General features: G+C 45.0%; 1 protein-coding gene and 2 pseudogenes across 37 annotated transcripts in view; 1 reads left to right on the top strand and 2 right to left on the bottom strand.

Annotated features, from left to right (window-relative positions):
- ZNF252 (zinc finger protein 252) overlaps positions 1-17,496 on the top strand; it is a 57,878-nt gene that overhangs the window by 12,290 nt on the left and 28,092 nt on the right. For 6 of the 37 annotated variants that reach the window (XM_077944799.1, XM_077944800.1, XM_077944808.1 and 3 more), the window contains 2 exons: positions 4,800-4,966; positions 10,407-10,520. In XM_077944799.1, the coding sequence (XP_077800925.1) occupies positions 4,843-4,966; positions 10,407-10,520 (238 nt within the window). In that variant the 5' untranslated portion in view covers positions 4,800-4,842. Of the gene's footprint in view, positions 1-76; positions 197-1,599; positions 1,685-1,759; positions 2,178-2,211; positions 2,763-4,344; positions 4,488-4,540; positions 4,659-4,799; positions 4,967-10,406; positions 10,551-17,496 lie in introns of those variants that run through there. The other 31 variants (XM_077944796.1, XM_077944802.1, XM_077944801.1 and 28 more) reach the window with 24 other exon arrangements.
- On the bottom strand, positions 842-1,760 carry LOC106999998 (putative uncharacterized protein ZNF252P-AS1; annotated as a pseudogene).
- On the bottom strand, positions 9,334-10,114 carry LOC106999999 (transmembrane emp24 domain-containing protein 10 pseudogene; annotated as a pseudogene).

Genomic DNA, 17,496 nt, shown 5'->3' with positions numbered 1-17,496 from the left:
GGAGTAGGAAAGCTGGAAGAAAAGAAATAGCAGTCAACAGGAGAAGTGAGGAACCGACCCTACTGTCCTTTTTTAGGCCGGCTTGTGTCAATGGGCCAGAGTGGAACAGGCATCCCATGGAGTATACCTGGAAGATTCCTGGGTCTTCTGCATGAGTTGCCCCTAATGGCTACAGTGTTTCTAAAGGAGAAGGCAGGTACGTGGTAATTGGGGCGGCCATCCGTGTTAGCTAACTGCCTTTATCCAAAGTTAAAACAAACCTCATATCTCTATGACAAGCAGGCAATTACAACTTGGAGCCAGCCACCTGCTAAATTCCCAGAGACAAGGAGGGGAAATATCTTCCTTGGCCTTTATATTTCAAAGAAATCACTCTAAGGTCCTTAAGAAAGACATTCCTGGTTTATAAAACTGGCAAGAGGCTTATGTAGCTTTTTTAAAATTTTGCATATATCTCAAGAGGGCAAAGAAAGATTTTTCTATTAGAAAGTTTTCTAAAAGAAATGCTCTTGGTGAAGGGAAAGGAGTGTCTCTTCCCTTGGGCACCATGAAAAATCCAACTTTAAAAAAAATATTTAGGGCCAGGCGTGGTGGCTGACACCTGTAATCCCAGCACTTTGGAAGGCTGAGACTGGTGGATCGCTTGAGCTCAGGAGTTCAAGACCAGCCTGGGAAACATGGCAAAACACCACCTCTACAAAAAAATACAAAAATTACGGGCGCCTGTGGTCCCAGTTACTCCGGAGGCTGAGGTGGGAGGACCGCTTGAGCCCAGGAGTCGGGCAGTAATTGCGTCACCGCACTCTGGCCTGGGAGACAGAGAGAGACCTTCCCCCAAAAAAATTAAAAAAGATTTAGTGTGGTGGCACGTTGCCTGTAGTCCCAGTTACTCGGGAGGCTGAGGCAGGAGGATCGCTTGAGCCCGGGAGGTCGAGGTTGCAGCCTGGGCGACAGAGCAAAACCCCGTCTCTAAAAAATAACATACATACCCTATGGCTCTTCCCACAACTGCTCATTCTCTGACACCTCAGTGCTCCCACTGTCCCGCTGAAGACAGGATGCTTTCCTTTCCATTCTCTAAGTCCTCCCTCGGGGCCCGTGCTCCTCACCTGCCCAGGTCGCACCTGCCCTCTCCCCTCACTCCGCTTTACCCCCGCCCGCCGCCCGTTCCGCACGCGCGTCTCAGCACCGAGCAGTTGGTTCTCCAATTCCAGCTCCACCGGAACAGGTCTGAAACCTCTCTGCACCTCGGTTTCCGCATTTAAGCGATGGCAGCAGCCTTCTCGAGGGGGCGGTGAGGTCAAAAGACTTACAGGTGGGAAGTGCAAGGTGCACAGTGGACGCGAGCTGGATTCTGAGCTTGATCACTACTTGGAGGTGGGGAAAAGGCGCCCCAGAGAGGGGGACAGTGCGCAGCCAGACGTCCTAGGTCAGGAAGGGCCGGGTCCAGAGGCCGGAGAACAACCCCCGGCTGAGGAGCGTCCGCAGGAACGCCCGGTGTTGGGGTCCCTTCCTTCCTTCGCAACCGCACGCCGCCGGCGGCACCTCTGCGCCTGCGCCCTCTCACCCGCAGATTCCGCCAAGGGCTTCTATGGGCTTAACCAAGAAGGAACAGGACTGCCGGAGCATTGAGTACTATCAGCCGCCTAGAGCGGACCCACGAAACCTGGAATTCAATTGGTTGGTGAGCTGAGGGGCAGGGCGGAAGTTCAGATTAGGAATTCAATTGGTTGGTGAGCTGAGGGGCACGCGGAAATTCAGATTAGGCATTTCCGGCCCAGGGGGTTTGGCTCGCCACGGCACGGGAGTCAGCGTTCGTGCTCCTTCCCTTTCCGTGGTCGAGCTGAGTGAGTCCCGAGCTAGGGCGCCTGGTGCGGAGGTGCCGGAGCGGTGCTGGGGCGGGCAGGGACGGTGCCGGGGTTCTGAGGGGCCAAAGGACGCAGCTCGCGGCCTCAGTGACCCGTAGAGGACGCGCCGAGGGCGGCTGCGGGTTGTTGAGCGCCCGCTTTGTGTTGACCGAGGGGCTGGCAGGGCGAGGGTGATGTGAGCCGGAAGCGGAGGCGGCCGGGCGTGCGGGTCCGCGGGCTGTCCTCCACGCTCCGGAGCAACATTGAAGCAGGGAAGCCTGATGGATAAAAAGGCCTGGCAGAGGAAGGGAGTTTGGGCAATGTAAGGGGGTGAGCTGAATTGTGCTTTTTTTTTTCTTTTCAGAAGACAGAAAAGTGTATTTTATTTAGCAGGAATGGATTGAAAGGGTAGAGCGGTGGTGTGAAGGAGCGTCTGCTGTGGGGAAGGAAAGGAACAGGCAGGAAATGATATCTCACACATGCGCTGGAACAAGCTGAACGCTCATTCGTTTAGTAGGCACTCGGTAAATGCTGACTTACTGATTAAGACAATTGAGACTTAGTATTGTTTGCGGTTTGCTAATACTGTGCTGAGCATTTTATACATATTCTCATTTAACTCAATATAGTCACTTAAGGAGTAGTGTTAATCTCATTTTATGGTCTGTGGGAAAACTCAAGTCACTTACCTGAGACCTCCGCATTAGTAAGTGGTGGATCCAAGGTTAGAATTCAGTCCTATTCGAGTCCAGAGCCCATGCGCCTAACAGCGGCATTACATGCCTCCCGCATGAGTTTAGGAGTGAAGGCAGAGTGCGTTAAGAGGCACCGCTTGTGATTCACAAAGGGCAGAAGCAGCAGGGGCCAGTCAAAGGCAAGCCCTGTCTGACGACTGGAAGATTCCCTCTGACCAAGGTGTGCCTCAGCTGGAGACTGTGAAGACATCAGTGAGCTTGTCTTCATCGGCCAGTCAGAAAATCTGTCCAAGAGAGGCTTAAATGACGAAGATGAGGCAGGGTTTGTTCCAGAGTTTGTTGTGAAGTGCCAGGGCTCTAGAATGTGTCTCTGACTTTCCTTTGTGGTCACTCCATTCCCCTTACTTCCCTTCAGATGCCTCTTGGCAAACTTCCCTTAGCATCTCGGTGACGAGAACTGGGCCTTGCGGTCACCTAGAGCCGAGGGAAAAGGGCGCATTTCCTCCTGAACTAAACGAAGGAATTTGTTTATGTGCAGAGGGCTGTGAGGAGGTGACTTGCTGTGTATGCCGAGGCCAGTTGGGAAGGCTTTTGTGGGAGTGACATATGTCACTGCTAAAATAAAACCAGATTTGTGGTTTTAGATGTCATCTGTGTACTGACAGTTTTCAGTATATACCCAACCAGCCCAACTTCACTCTTGAATTTTCAATTTGTATATCCAAATGCCCTAATTTTCCATTTGTAAATCTAATAGGTATCTTAAACATTACTGTATACAAGAAAACTTTTACATTTAATCCTTCTGCAGTCTTACTCATTTGAGTATATGGAAATTTCATCATTTCAGTTGCTCAGGCCAAAACTCTTGTGTCTCGGCCTACATGAAATTCATCTGCAAATCCTATTGATTGTGCTTTTGAAATGTATCCATAATCTGACTGCTTTTTGTCACTTCTGCCACCACCAGTCTAGTCCAAGACATTCATCTCTAGCTGGATTGTTGCTAGAACCTTCTGACTGGTTTTGGTTTTTTCCTTACCCCCACCCCATAGTCTATTCAAAGCACCCTCAAAGCAGCAGCTGTGGAGACCACATCTGAGGTCATATCACTCTTCCCAGACATTCAGAATAAAACGCATAGCCCTAAGGCCCGCAAGGTACCCTCCCCAGAGGGTACCCACCTATTGCACCCTCCCCTACTCTGTTCAGCCCCTCTGGCTTCCTTGCCTGTCCTTGAACACAGGTGTGCTTGCATCTCAGAACCTTTGCACTTGTGCCCTCCTCCTGCCTGGGATGTACCTCCCTGATATCCACATGGTGCCTACCCTCGCTCCATCCAGATCTCCGATTTGTTGTCACTTTATCGGAGGTGTCTTCCCTGGCCATCCTGTGTAAAATATCTCCACCACCAGCCGCTGCCCTCATGCTGCGGCATTCATTCTTTGTGTGTCACACATACATGTCAACTTCTCCATTTGCTCATTCACTGCCTCAGCACAAGAGCCTGGTCCGCTGTTCTCAGCTGTTTGCCCTCTGCCCAGGACCTCATAGGTGGGCCTGGGAAATGCATTGTATTCTCTCTCCTGGCCAAGTGCACCGCGAGGGTCCTGGATTTCACATGGTGGCCTCAGGATGCTGTCATCCCAGGGGCCTCAGGAAAGCCTCTCTTGAGACATGGAGAAGTATAGCAGGAAAGTGGGGAGGGGATATGATCTCAGAGACCACTGGCTACTTTTAGTTCATCCACCTTTCCTGGGGTGTTCAGGCAGCTCATAATTGGGTCTCTGCTACTACAAAAGGTCTGGGCCCTCTTAGAGCACCTGTGGGGAGCAGAAGGTTGGTCAGGCTCCATCACCCTCTTCTCCCCGCGGCTCTGCCCACACCTCAGGACAAGCTCAGAGACCTAGTGATGGCTGTCATGCAGCTCCTTTGTGGGCTCCAGGTGAGTGGTCCTCATGGAGACTCTTCCATGTGACCTCAGCCTTTTCTTGGCAGGAGTCTATGAGGGGCTGGTCCCAGAGGGTGGACAGCTCCCTGTCTCCTCCGATGTCCTCTGTTCCTGAGTTCAAGTCCCTGAAATGTACTTCTCACTGTTTTCCTGTCCCTGGACCAGGTACAGTAGAGGTCAGGATTGGGGCACACCAAGATGAGCCAATATAGTGTCTGCCTTAAAGAGTTGACATTAGTGGGGAAGACAGGTACATGTTCCCAGAGGGATTTTACCAGTCCTGAGCCTAGTGTCTTCTCCCTCCAGTTCCTGACCTGAGGGCTGCATCAAGATCTTGTCATTCCACATCATGGTTTCCTTTGAGGATGTGGCTGTACTCCTCTCCCAGGAGGAGTGGGACTGTCTGATCCCTGCTCAGAGGGGCCTCTACAGGGATGTGATGCTGGAGACCTATGGGAACCTTGTCTCACTAGGTAAGTTCCCTCCCTGGGGCTCGGCTCCTGGGCTTCCTGCTCCTTAACCTTGAGGCTCAAGCTTGGGGCTCAGAGGCTCCTCATATTCTGGGACCAAAGACCAGACATTTTGACCCTGGTACCATGCAGGTCTAGTTTGCACAGAGATGGGAACAGGTGGTACTGGGACCCTCCTTGATTTTTTTTTAATAGGCAGTGTCTCACTCTTGCCCATCCTGGAATATAGTGGCAAGACCATAGCTCACTGTAACCTTGGCATCTTTGGTTGAAGAGATCCTCCCACCTCAGCCTCCCAAGTGCCTGGGACTATAGACAAGGGCCACCATGCCTGTCTTATTTTATTTTTTTAGAGACAGAGCCTGTATGTTGCCCAGGTTGGTCTCAAACTCCTAGCCTCAAGGAATCCTCCCACCTTGGCCTCCCAAAGTTCTAGAATTACAGGCATGAGCCAGCATGCCTGACCAACCCTCCCTGGTGTACAGAAGGAGAATATTATTCATTGCACAGTTAGTACATTCCTATCCCTGAATTAATCTTTCTGCATCTTGAAGATCAGTGGTAGGATACACAGTTTATAAATGAACCTGAGGCTAACAAATACTGTCACTTTTCATAAGTTTACACAGCCTATTGGTGGCAGATCTGGGATTTGGATCTGTTTAGTTTCAGGGCCCTGCTTTCCTTTCATGGGAATGTACTCTTCCCTTTAGCCCTTTTTTTTTTGTTTGTTTGTTTGTTTGTTTGTTTGTTTGTTTGTTTCTGCTAGCCTTTATTTGAGAAAATTTACACAAAAATCCCCAATCCAACATTTACAAGTGAATCTGTATAAACCCCTTATGCCTCTTTCCCAAACAAACTGAAAAATGGCTTTATGACAGGGGTCCATGACAATGGTATAACAAGATTTACTTAAACTGCATCATTCTCATTTAAGTTATACTGACCATTTTGGATAATATGCTCAAAAATGGAGGAAAGCACATAACACCCTTGTTTTTAAAGCTTATTTCCTCTTGTATCAGTCTTTTGTCAAAGGCAAATACTTTTACTTTTTGGATAAAACCAAGGTATAATATCAATTAACTTTTAAACCAAAAGCACAAAATGTCCCAGTTGATAGTTCTGGCATGAGTAAAGGGAAGGGACATGAAAGAATGTCAATTCCTACAAAACTTAAGTTTAGGGTCACACTTGGGAACAAAAGCATCAACAAAATAAAATATTCTCTTCTATCTTCTTGACATTTTGTCACATCAGAAGAACATAACGGAGTAGCTTTCATTGCTCCTAAAAAGGGGAAAGGCACCAGTCAGAAATAGGAAAGAAAATCTTGTTAGGCTAATGGTACATGATAGAATTTCACATTAAAAAGTTTACAGATGGAGGCTGGGCATGGTGGCTCACACATGTCATCCCAGCACTTTGGGAGGCTGAGGCCAGCAGATCACTTGAGGTCAGGAATTCGAGATCGGCCCGGCCAACATGGTGAAACCTCGTCTCTACCAAAAATACAAAAACCAGGCAGGCATGCTGGTGTGCGCCTGCACTGCCAACCACTTGGGAAGCCGAGGCAGAAGAACCATCCGAACCCAGGAGGTGAAGGTTGCAGTGAGCTGAGATAGCACCGTTGCACTTCAGCCTGGGCATCACAGCAAGACTGTCTCAAAAAAAAAAAAAAAGTTTAAGGATGGAGCTTTTTTTTTTTTTTTTTTTTTTGAGACAGAGTCTCGCTCTGTTGCCCAGACTGGAGTACAGTGGCTGGATCTCAGCTCACTGCAAGCTCCGCCTCCCAGGTTTACGCCATTCTCCTGCCTCAGCCTCCCGAGTAGCTGGGACTACAGGCGCCCGCCACCTCACCCGGCTAGTTTTTTGTATTTTTAGTAGAGACAGGGTTTCACTGTGTTAGCTAGGATGGTCTCGATCTCCTGACTTCGTGATCCTCCCGCCTCAGCCTCCCAAAGTGCTGGGATTACAGGCTTGAGCCACCGCGCCCGCCCTTTAGGATGGATCTTAACCCACATGTTATTTTCTCTACTTGGATGCATCCTCTGTAACTTAGTATATGTAATACTACAGATAGATTTTTTCAACATCTGCTGCCTATGGTAAGGACCTGCAACCAGGTTCTCAAAAGCAGTACCTGCCAGTTCTTAACAGCAGATGGCAATGTTGTACAAGTTAACAACGGAACTACTTTTATGCCACCCCAGAGGAAGATACAAGAAGTCAAAAGGGAAAAAAAAAAATAGAACCGATTTGGGTTCATAGTAGCAGGAACATAAACAGAATAGCCTAAGATTTTAACAACGTAACTCATTCCTTCTTCCACCTTTGTACTTTATCCAGGTCAACACATCAGGATTCTCTAACAATTCCAGTATTCTGCTGCTTTACTGTAAGATACATGTAATTCTTGCCACTGTGATTAAACAAGCCCTGTAATAGTCAGCAGGGTTAAAAAGAGATTACAGAAAGGATAAACTCCTACCTACTTTCTTGGGAGATGTGGGAAAGATTTCAAGTGACAACATTTTTCATAACTGTTTATAAACATGGTCATTTATATTCACATTTTCTCTTATTTACATTAGTTTTGACCCTTAGGCACCTCATACTCCTACAGTGATTATTGGCTTTGCTTTCATTTGTTTTGGATTTTTAAGTATTTACTCTAGATGGTCCTCCTAGATATCTATTTTATACATCATATCTCTTAATTCTCTAGATGGAACACTGAAGGACAGGAATTAAGTGACTGGCCATGCAAGAAGAGTTGGAAATTTTACTTATTTTTCCTTGGTAGAAGTTATGTTAAAAATTCAAGCAACCATGTATCTAACAGAGGAGTTTTATCTGGGATGTATAAAAACTCTCAAAACTCAATAGTTAAAAGAATAAATGACTTAAATAGAAAATAGACAAAAGACATGAACAGAAATTTCAATGAAGAGGATATATAGATGGCAAATTAACATATGAAAAGATACTCAACATCATTAGCCACTGGAAAATGCAAATCAAAACCACATGTGGTATCATTACACACAGCTATGTGAATGGTTAAGATAAAAAAATAGTAGTAATACCAAACACTGGTAAGGATGTGAAGAAACCGGATCCATCATACATTGCTGTATGAATTGTATGAGTGGCTGTATGTAAAAGGTACAGCCACTCTGGAAAAAGAGTAGGGTAGTTTCTTACAAAAATGTACATGTTTACCACACAACCCAGCAATTGCCTTTTTGAGCATTTATCCCAGAAAATGAAAATATATGTTCACATAAAAACCTGTACATGAATGTTCACAGCAGCTTTATTAGTAAGGGCAAAAAACTGAAAACAACTCTTATGTCCTTTAGTAGGTGAATAGTTAAGCAAACTGTGGTACATCCATACCATGGCATACTACTCAGCAATCAAAAGGAAATGCCCAGACTTCACCACGATGCAATATATGCATGTAAGAAATCTGCACTTATACCCCCAAATATATGAAACATTTTTAAAAGAAAAAAAGGAAGAAACTATTGATACATGCAACAACTTGGATGAATTTCAACGGAATTATGCTGAATGAAAAAAAGTCAACCTCATAAGATTACATTCTATATAATTCCATCCATACAACATGCTTGAAATGACAAAATTACAGAGTTGGAGGACAGAACAGTGGCAGCCGCAGGTTTTGGTTAGGGGATAAGAAAGAGGTGTGGCTGTGGCTGTAAAAAGGCAGTGGAAGGGATCCATGTGACAGAACTGTTCTGTCTGTCATGATGGTGGTCACATGAATCTACACATGTGATAATACTGTATAGAATTAAATACACATACACGAAAAATGTTCAAGCAGTTAAGCACGAATATTTTAATTGTCTAAAATGACATTTTCTTTAAGAGTTATCTACAGTTCGAAGCTCACTTTTATGAAGTGTCACATCCATCACCATTTTAAGAGACATAAAATCATGAAAAGATATCACCAGAAGCTACATAAACGTTTCAGCTAAGGGTAAAGAGAAAGTTAAGAGTGTTTTCGCAAGGAAATTGAAAGAGGACAATCCAAATGAAGTCAATATGGTCACACAAAAATCTTGGTAAAAGAACTAGAGTGGAAGCCCAAACCGCTGAGCAAGTGGGAGAAGAAAAGAAAACATGGTTCAAACAGATCACACAAGGGAACCCAGGACAAATGCTGACTTTGACTTTATCTAGGTAATTCCTATCTTTCTGTCATAGGTGACTCTAATAATAGACCTATTGTTGTAAAAACCAGTCAAAATTCTACCAAATTAAAAAGAAGTCCCTCATTGACTTGTTGGGTATAGGTGGTACCCCATGTCCTCCCACACCAAAAGAGATCAGTTCTGGCAAGAAAGCTCCAACCCACCTTGATAGTGCTGCTGATAGGATGCCTTAGGCCAGGCATGTCCCAGCGATGTTCTGCTGGCTGAGGTACAAGGTGGGAGTAGAATATGCCTCATTCATTACTCGATCAACTTCTTGGCCTTGAAGAAGCATTGCAGGTAGAAGACCTGCCAGGTGGCTAGTCCAATGAGGCAGAACATTGAAAAGATGCTGAAGTATAGGACCCAAGTGTTTGTTGACTCATTGGTATCACACTTCTCCTCTTCTCTCTTCTTCATGTAGGCAAAATCATTAACAGTAGATTCTGAAAGGTCTTCTAGGTGTTGCAGCTTCACCTCTAATGGTTTGAGCTTCGCAACTTTTGCAATCTCTTCATAATTTTTTGCCTCCACTCCATGCTTCATGTCTAGCATCATGAGTTGGTCAGGTATCTGCCCTGTTCCCTTGCTCTCAAAACACACTTCAAACGTCATAATCTTCAGTGGTAAAGGAAAATTTCCCCCTTGGTTGCCTCCTTTTTGGAGTAGAAAATATGGCCAGCAGAATCTGTAATCTTGAGGAATGGCTGCGCAGGCCGCCAGTGCCCCCAGACTGGTCGGAGATCTCGTACGCACCAGTCACTAGCAGGTCCTTGTGGATCTCCTCATGGAGGCACTTGCGAGAATTAATGGGCAGATGGAAGGAAATGGCAAGGACCAAGCTGGGGCTGAGCAGGAACAAAAGCAGCAATGCCAACGGACAAGGGCCATGCCAGGCTGGTGGGCCGGACAAACCAGACATGGTGTTGGAGACTCATTCCCCCTTTAACCCTTCTGCTGGGCATCAACACCTCCTACTATGAGTCCTCTACCATGATGTGTTCAGGCCACAGTGCTGTCCTATCTATGCCCCCTGTCCCCCTGAAAAGCTAGTTTTGACCTTTCTTCAGCTTAGGCAGAGGTCTGTGTCTTTCTTCATGGTTAGAGACTAGGTGGCAGGGAAGCACACAACCATCACACAGACTCAGACCACAGGTCCATCCTACCCTCTACCTGGGTGAACTTTTGGCTCTTGTTTCCTTTCTCTGGAACAGGACTGCAAGCTTCCAAACCTGATGTCATCTCCAGGCTGGAGCAGGGGGACAAACCATGGACCCCACACATCCTGAGAACTCAGATTAGCTGGAGCTGGAGGCACAAGAGAGAATGTGAGTCTGCTCCCACTTTCTGCTTCTGTGGTAGATGCTGCAGCTTCACTCACGAATCCCTTCTCTACAAGCTCCAGACAAATCTCTTGTTACCCTCAGGCCTTTGCTTTCCTCCTCCTTTTTCTATCTTGTCCTCTTTTCTTGCTGTTATTTGCCCCTGTTATCTCTCCATAAGTAGATTTGTGTTTTATTTACCCTAGAAAATGCTCTTTCAGCCACAAAAAAGAGCTCAAGTATCTTTCCCTGGCAGCTGGCTCCCAGTCTCTTCACTTCCATGTCATCCACTCCTTAGGCTGTTTGGGAAAAATGCTAATTACATTTTTCCTCTGCTCTGACACCACAGCAACAATCAACAAAGACTTTGTGACCAAATGTGTGGAGGGCTTTTCCCATGCTCCAAACAGCTCTAATTCAATTCCATTTTGGTGCTCTCTTCTTGGAGATAGCCTGACATCCCACAGGCTGAGGGCTCAGTCTCTGAGACTGTCCTCTCAAGGCACTACTTGGAAGTTCAAGATTTCCAAACTTCAGACCAACAGGATTCAAGTCGGAGTTCCCATGACCCTCACTCTGGGTTCTATTAATTTGCTGGAGCAGCTCACAGAACTCAGGGAAACACTTAGATTTGCCAGTTTAGGCCGGGCGCGGTGGCTCACGCCTGGAATCCCAGCAGTTTGGGAGGCCAAGGTGGGCAGATCACTTGAGGTCAGGAGTTCAAGACCAGTCTTACCAATATGGTGAAACCCCATCTCTACAAAAAATACAAAATTAGCCAGGCATGGTGATGTGCATCTGTAGTCCCAGTTAGGAGGATGAGTCATGAGAATCACTTGAACCCAGGAGGAAGAGGATGCAGTGAGCTGAGATCATGCCACTGCACTCCAGCCTGGGTGGCAGAGTGAGACCCTGTCTCAGAAAAGAAAAAAAAAAGAGATTTACCAATTTATTATAAAGGATAAAGGTGAAGAAATGTGTAGACTGTGGTATGGGGGAAGGGGTGTGGAGTTTTCATGCCCTCCCTGGGTGCATCACCCTCTAGGATCCTATCTACTTAGCTATCCAGCAGCTCTCTGAACCCTGTCCTCTTAGGTTTTTATAGAGACTTTATTATGTAGATATGATTGATTAAACCATTGGCCATTGGTGATCAACTTAACCTTTAGCTCCTTTCCCCTCTCTGAGTTTGGGGCTTTGGAGCTAAGAATCCCAACCCTGAAATCATGCCTTGGCCTTTCCAGTGATCAGCTTCATCCTAAAGCTGTCAGTCAACATAAGCCTACGAAAAGAAAGCACTTTGGAGATTACAAGGATTTTAGGAGTTGTATGCCAGGTCATGGGGGTGAAGACCAAATATATATTTCACACTGCCCACAGGGTTTGCTGACCAGCTCTGTTTTGGCTGCTTGGAGACGCCACTTAGAGAGACGTTCGTTCTCTTCCAAGTCTCTCATTCCTGCTGTTATTCACTCAGAGCATCCCAGGCTGATTCTGGGTCTTAAGGAAACAGATGAGCTAGAAAGCATTTCTTCCTGTGTAGTGGGGGGCCTGAGCATGTAAACAGTAAGCAGAACAGAGTCCTGGGGCTCCATGCTGCCACACAGCTAACGTTGGTCATTTGTGCTTGATGCAGGCCTGGCACTGTGCTGTCACAGTGAATTTATGGAATTTGCCAATATCTCTTTACAATCTGTGCCCAGGAAACTGAGGCACAGAGAGATTAAATGGTGGCCCCAGATCACACAGCCGGCCAGGGACAGAACAGGGTTGGGTTCCTGGCAGATTTATCTCAGCTCCATACTCTTATTTATTTTCCTTAAGGAACCAGCTTTATTGAGGTGTAATTAACATACAATATGTTAACAAATATTTAAAGTATATAATTTTATATGTTTTGACATATGTATACACATGTGAAACCATTGCTACAATCTAGGGCAGATATATCCATCACCCCCAAAAGTTTTCTCCTCCTTCATCATCTTTCACTCCTTCCTACCTTTCTCACTCCTTCCCACTTATATCCTGAAGTAATTACTGATCTCCTTTCTGTCACTATAAATTATATTTTCTAGAGTTTTATGTGAAAATGGAATCATTGAGCATGTATTCTTTTGGTCTGGCTTTTATTCAACAAAATTATTTTGAGATGTGTTTATGTTGTATATCAATAATTCTTTTTATTTCTGAATAATATTGTATTGTTTGAATATACTACAATTTGTTCATACTCTGTTAACAAACATTTGAGTTGTTTTCGTTTTTTGGTCAGTATACATAAAGCTGCTGTGAACATTGCCTTCCACTCATCTTGTACCTCCCTAAGTTGTTGTGAGTTGTCAAGAATGGTTACTAGTCTCTCCCTTGTCCCCCAGGTGCAGTCACTCATCCAGCATTAAGGCCAGGATTCATTGCTTTCCAGGGCTGCTGAATAGCTATCTTCCTGGCACTTTCCATTCTTACTCTCTTACATTGGAGTCACCATCTATTGAATTCCGTGTCTATTTGTTCATTTATTCCTTGTTTTGCTGAAGTACATCCTCAAATAGGTTGAGCCCTTTTGTGTCTCAATATGGCTTTATTCTACCCTCATGTTTCTGAGTCCTTATGTATGAAATGTTTTATAAACTTCATATAAGTCGAATTATTTTATTCAGTCTGACAGTCATTTTTTTTAGAGTGTGCAGTAAAGGGTTAACTCAGAGGCCTGCACTGCCCAAATCCTGCATATTCCAAAGGTCTTTAGGACTAACCCCTTGACTAGCTTCTTGGAGGTAACCTCTAAGCTGTTGGAATATTCTGCCTGGTAAAAGTATTTGAGTACACCTGGGGCCTTGGGCTATGCTGGTTTATGCTAACTATGTGATTTAAAGCAAATGCTTATTTCTGTTTGCCTGGGTCCCTGGACCACAGTGTATCAGATTAACCCCTGAGGGGAGCTGTCAAGGTACCTGAGTGCCCCAAGTCCATGTACTAACCATTAATAAAAATCCTGAACACTAAAGCTTAGGTGAGCTTCCCTGGTCATCAACACTTTGCATATGTTGTCACACATGGTGGCCGGAAGAATTAAGGTCTGTCCAGGTGACCCTACTGGAAGAGGATACCTGGAAGTTCACACTTGGTCTCTCCTGGACCCTGTGTGGCATTTTCCTTTGCTGATTTTTAATTGTATCGTTTTGTCCTAATAAACTGTGTAATTGTGAGCATAAGAGCTTTTCTGAGTTCTGTGAGTCAGAAAATTAGTAAATTATCGAACATGAAGGTGGATTTGGGTACTCCTCGCAGAGTGCTTTGTCCATGTAAATGCAACACAATTATTGATAAAGTTGAGAGTAAGTCTGCCATCTTGCTATTTGTTTTCTATTTGTCTCATCTATTTTTTTTCTATACTATATATATATATATATATTTTTTTTTTTTTTTTTTTTTTTTTTTTGAGATGCAGTCTCACTCTGTCGCCCAGGCTGGAGTGCAGTGGTGCAGTCCCAGCTCACTGTAACCTCCACCTCCCAGGTTCAAGTGATTATCCTGCCTCAGCCTCCCAAGTAACTGGGACTACAGGTGCCCACCACCATGCCTGGCTAATTTTTTTATTTTTAGTAGGGATGGGGTTTCACCATGTTGGCCAGGATGGTCTGTATCTCTTGACCTCATGATCCAGCCACCTCGGCCTCCCAAAGTGCTGGGATTACAGGCGTGAAGCACTGCGCCCGGCCTCTTGTATTCTTTTGAATAAATCAAACTTTATATGTAATTTTATGTTTCTTCTCCATTAGCTTTTTAGCTGTACATTCTTTCTTAAGTGATGACTCTGATGATTAAATATGTCTCTTTGACTTACTATGGTCTACCTTAATATTTTTACCACTTCTTGGAAAATGCAAGATCCTTACAATTCCTTTCGTCCCTCTCCTTCCTTTCATTATTATTGTCACTTATTTTGTACTACCAACTTTGAAACCTCACCAGAGAGTTTATTCCATTGCTATTTCTTGACAGTAAATATTCATTTAGAGTTACCCTTTCTAGTGTTTTTCATTCCTTTCTGCAATTCTGTACTTCTGTTCAAGATCATTATTTTCAGTTTGAAATTTTTCCTTTAGTATTTCTTGTACTTAAGTTGGCATTATTCTGTGAGCTTTTGTCTGAAAGTGTCTTTGTTTTCCTTTCTTGATTTTTTTCCTTTATTCAATGGATATGATGTATTAATTGATTTTTGGATGCTAAACAAACCTTACATTTCTGGGATAAGTCCCACTCAGTAATGGTGTATAATTTTATATATATATATTGTGGAATTTGATTTGCTAGCATTTTGTTGGGGAATTTTGTGTCTGTATTTATTAGAGATACTGATCTGTTGTTTTATTGTCTGTTTTTGGTATCAGGGTAATACTGTTTTCATTGAATAAATCGGGAAGTGTTCTCTTGTTTTTTTGGAAGAGTTCGTGAAGAATTAGTATTAAGCCTTTTTTTCTATTCTGTAGTTCATTAGTTTCTGTTATATTCCTTATTTTCTACCTTCTGCTTGATTTGGGTTTAGTTCTTTTGTTTGTTTGTTTGTTTTCCCCAGTGTTTTAAGGTTGATTTGGGTTTAGTTTGTTTGTTTGTTTTCCCCAGTGTTTTAAGGTAGAAGATTAGGTTGTTGATTTGCTCCCTTTTAAAAATAAAAAATTAGGCATTGAGGGATGGCCAAGACAGCCAAATACAAACAGCTCCGGTCTGCAGCTCTCATTGAGACCAACACAGAAGATGGGTGATTCCTGCATTTCCAACTGAGGTACCCAGTTCATCTCATTGGGACCAGTTAGGTAGTGGAGAGGGAGTGGAAGCAGGGTGGAACATCGCTTCACCCAGGAAGTGCAAGGAGCCAGGGGACCTCCCTCCTCTCCCAGCTAAGGGAAGCCATGAGGGACTGTGCTACACAGCCTAGGTAGTACACTTTTCCCATGGTTTTTACAATCTGCAGATCAGGAGATTCCCTCATGAGCCTACACCACCAGGGTCCTGGGTTTTAAGCACAAAACTGAGCGGCTGTTTAGGCAGGCACTGAGCTAGCTGCAGGAGTTATCTTCATACCCCAGTGGCACCTGGAATCCCAGTGAGACAGAACTGTTCACTCGCCTGGAAAGGGGGCTGAAGCCAGGAAGCCAAGTGGTCTTTCTCAATGAGTCCCACTCCCATGGAGCCCAGCAAGCTAAGAACCACTGGCTTGAAATTCTCACTGCCAGCACAGCAGTCTGGTGTTGACCTGCGACATTCAAGCTTGGAGGGGAAAGGAACAACTTCTGACATTACTGAGGCTTTAGTAGGCGGTTTTCCCCAATAGTGCTAAGAAGACCAGGAGGTTTGGACTGGGCGGAACACCACAGTGTGGTAAAGCAGCTGTGGCCAAACTGCTTCTCTAGATTTCTCCTCACTGGGCAGGGTATCTCTGAAGGAAACGCAGCAGCCCCAGTCAGGAGCTTATAGATAAAACTTTCATCTCCCTGGGACAGAGCACCTGGAGGGAGGGGCAGCTGTGGACACAGCTTCAGCAGACTTGATCTTTCCTGCCTGGCTGTGAAGAGAGCAGCTGATCCTGACAAGGGGGATTCTCCCAGCACAGCACACCAGCTCTGCTAAGGGACAGACTGCCTCCCCAGGTGGGTCCCTGAATCCCATACCTCCTGACTGGGAGACACCTCTTAACAGGTCAACAGACACCTCATACAGGAGAGCTCCAGATGGCATCAGGTTAGTGCCCCATCAGGGATGAAGCTCCTAGAGGAAGGAGCAGGCAGCAATCTTTTTTTTTTTTTTTTTTTTTTGAGATGGAGTCTCGCTCTGTCGCCCAGGTTGGAGTGCAGTGGCCGGATCTCAGCTCACTGCAAGCTCCACCTCCCAGGTTTACGCCATTCTCCTGCCTCAGCCTCCTGAGTAGCTGGGACTACAGGCGCCCGCCACCTCGCCCGGCTAGTTTTTTGTATTTTTAGTAGAGATGGGGTTTCACCGTGTTAGCCAGGATGGTCTCGATCTCCTGACCTCATGATCCGCCCGTCTCGGCCTCCCAAAGTGCTGGGATTACAGGCTTGAGCCACCGCGCCCGGCCTAGCAATCTTTACTGTTCTGCAGCCTCCACTGGTGATAACCAAGTCAACAGGGTCTGGAGTGGACCTCCATCAAACTGCAGCAGACCTGCAGAAGGAGGGGTCTGACTGTTAAAAGAAAAACTGACTAACAGAATGCAACAATAACCACATCAACAAAAAAGACACACACACACACACATACAAACCCCCATCCAAAGGTCATCAGCCTCAAAGATCAAAGGTAGATAAATCCATGAAGATGAGGAAAAAACAGTACAAAAACACTGAAAATTCCAAAAAGCCTCTTCTCTTCCAAATGATCACAACTCCTCTCCAGCAAGGACACCAAACTGGATGGAGAATGAGATTGATAAATTGACAAAAGTAGGCTTCAGAAAGTGGGTAATAACAAACTCTCTGAGCTAAAAAAAAAAAAAAAAAAAAATGTTCTAACCCAATGCAAGGAAGCTAAGAAACTTGATAAAAGGTTACAGGAACTGCTAACTAGAATAACCAGTTTAGAGAGGAACATAAATGACCTGATGGAACTGAAAAACACAGCACAAGAACTTCATGAAGCATACACAAGTATCAATAGCTGAATTGATCAAGTAGAAGAAAGGGTATCAGAGAATGAAGATCACCTTGCTAAAATAAGGCATGAAGACAAGATTAGAGAGAAAAGAATGAAAAGGAACGAACAAAGCCTCCAAGAAATATGGTTCTATGTGAAAAGACCAAACCTATGATTGATTGGTGTATCTGAAAGCAATGGGTAGAATGGAACCAAGTTGGAAAACACACTTCAGGATATTATCCAGGAGAACTTCCCCAACCTAGCAAGATATGCCAACATTCAAATTCAGGAAATACACGGAACACCACTAAGATACTCCACAAGAAGA

Source organism: Macaca mulatta, chromosome 8 (assembly GCF_049350105.2).
Source record: "Macaca mulatta isolate MMU2019108-1 chromosome 8, T2T-MMU8v2.0, whole genome shotgun sequence".
In the NCBI taxonomy this organism is placed as follows: Eukaryota; Metazoa; Chordata; class Mammalia; order Primates; family Cercopithecidae; genus Macaca; species Macaca mulatta.
Note: the sequence above shows the minus strand (reverse complement) of the source record. Positions and strands in the feature narration are given on the sequence as shown.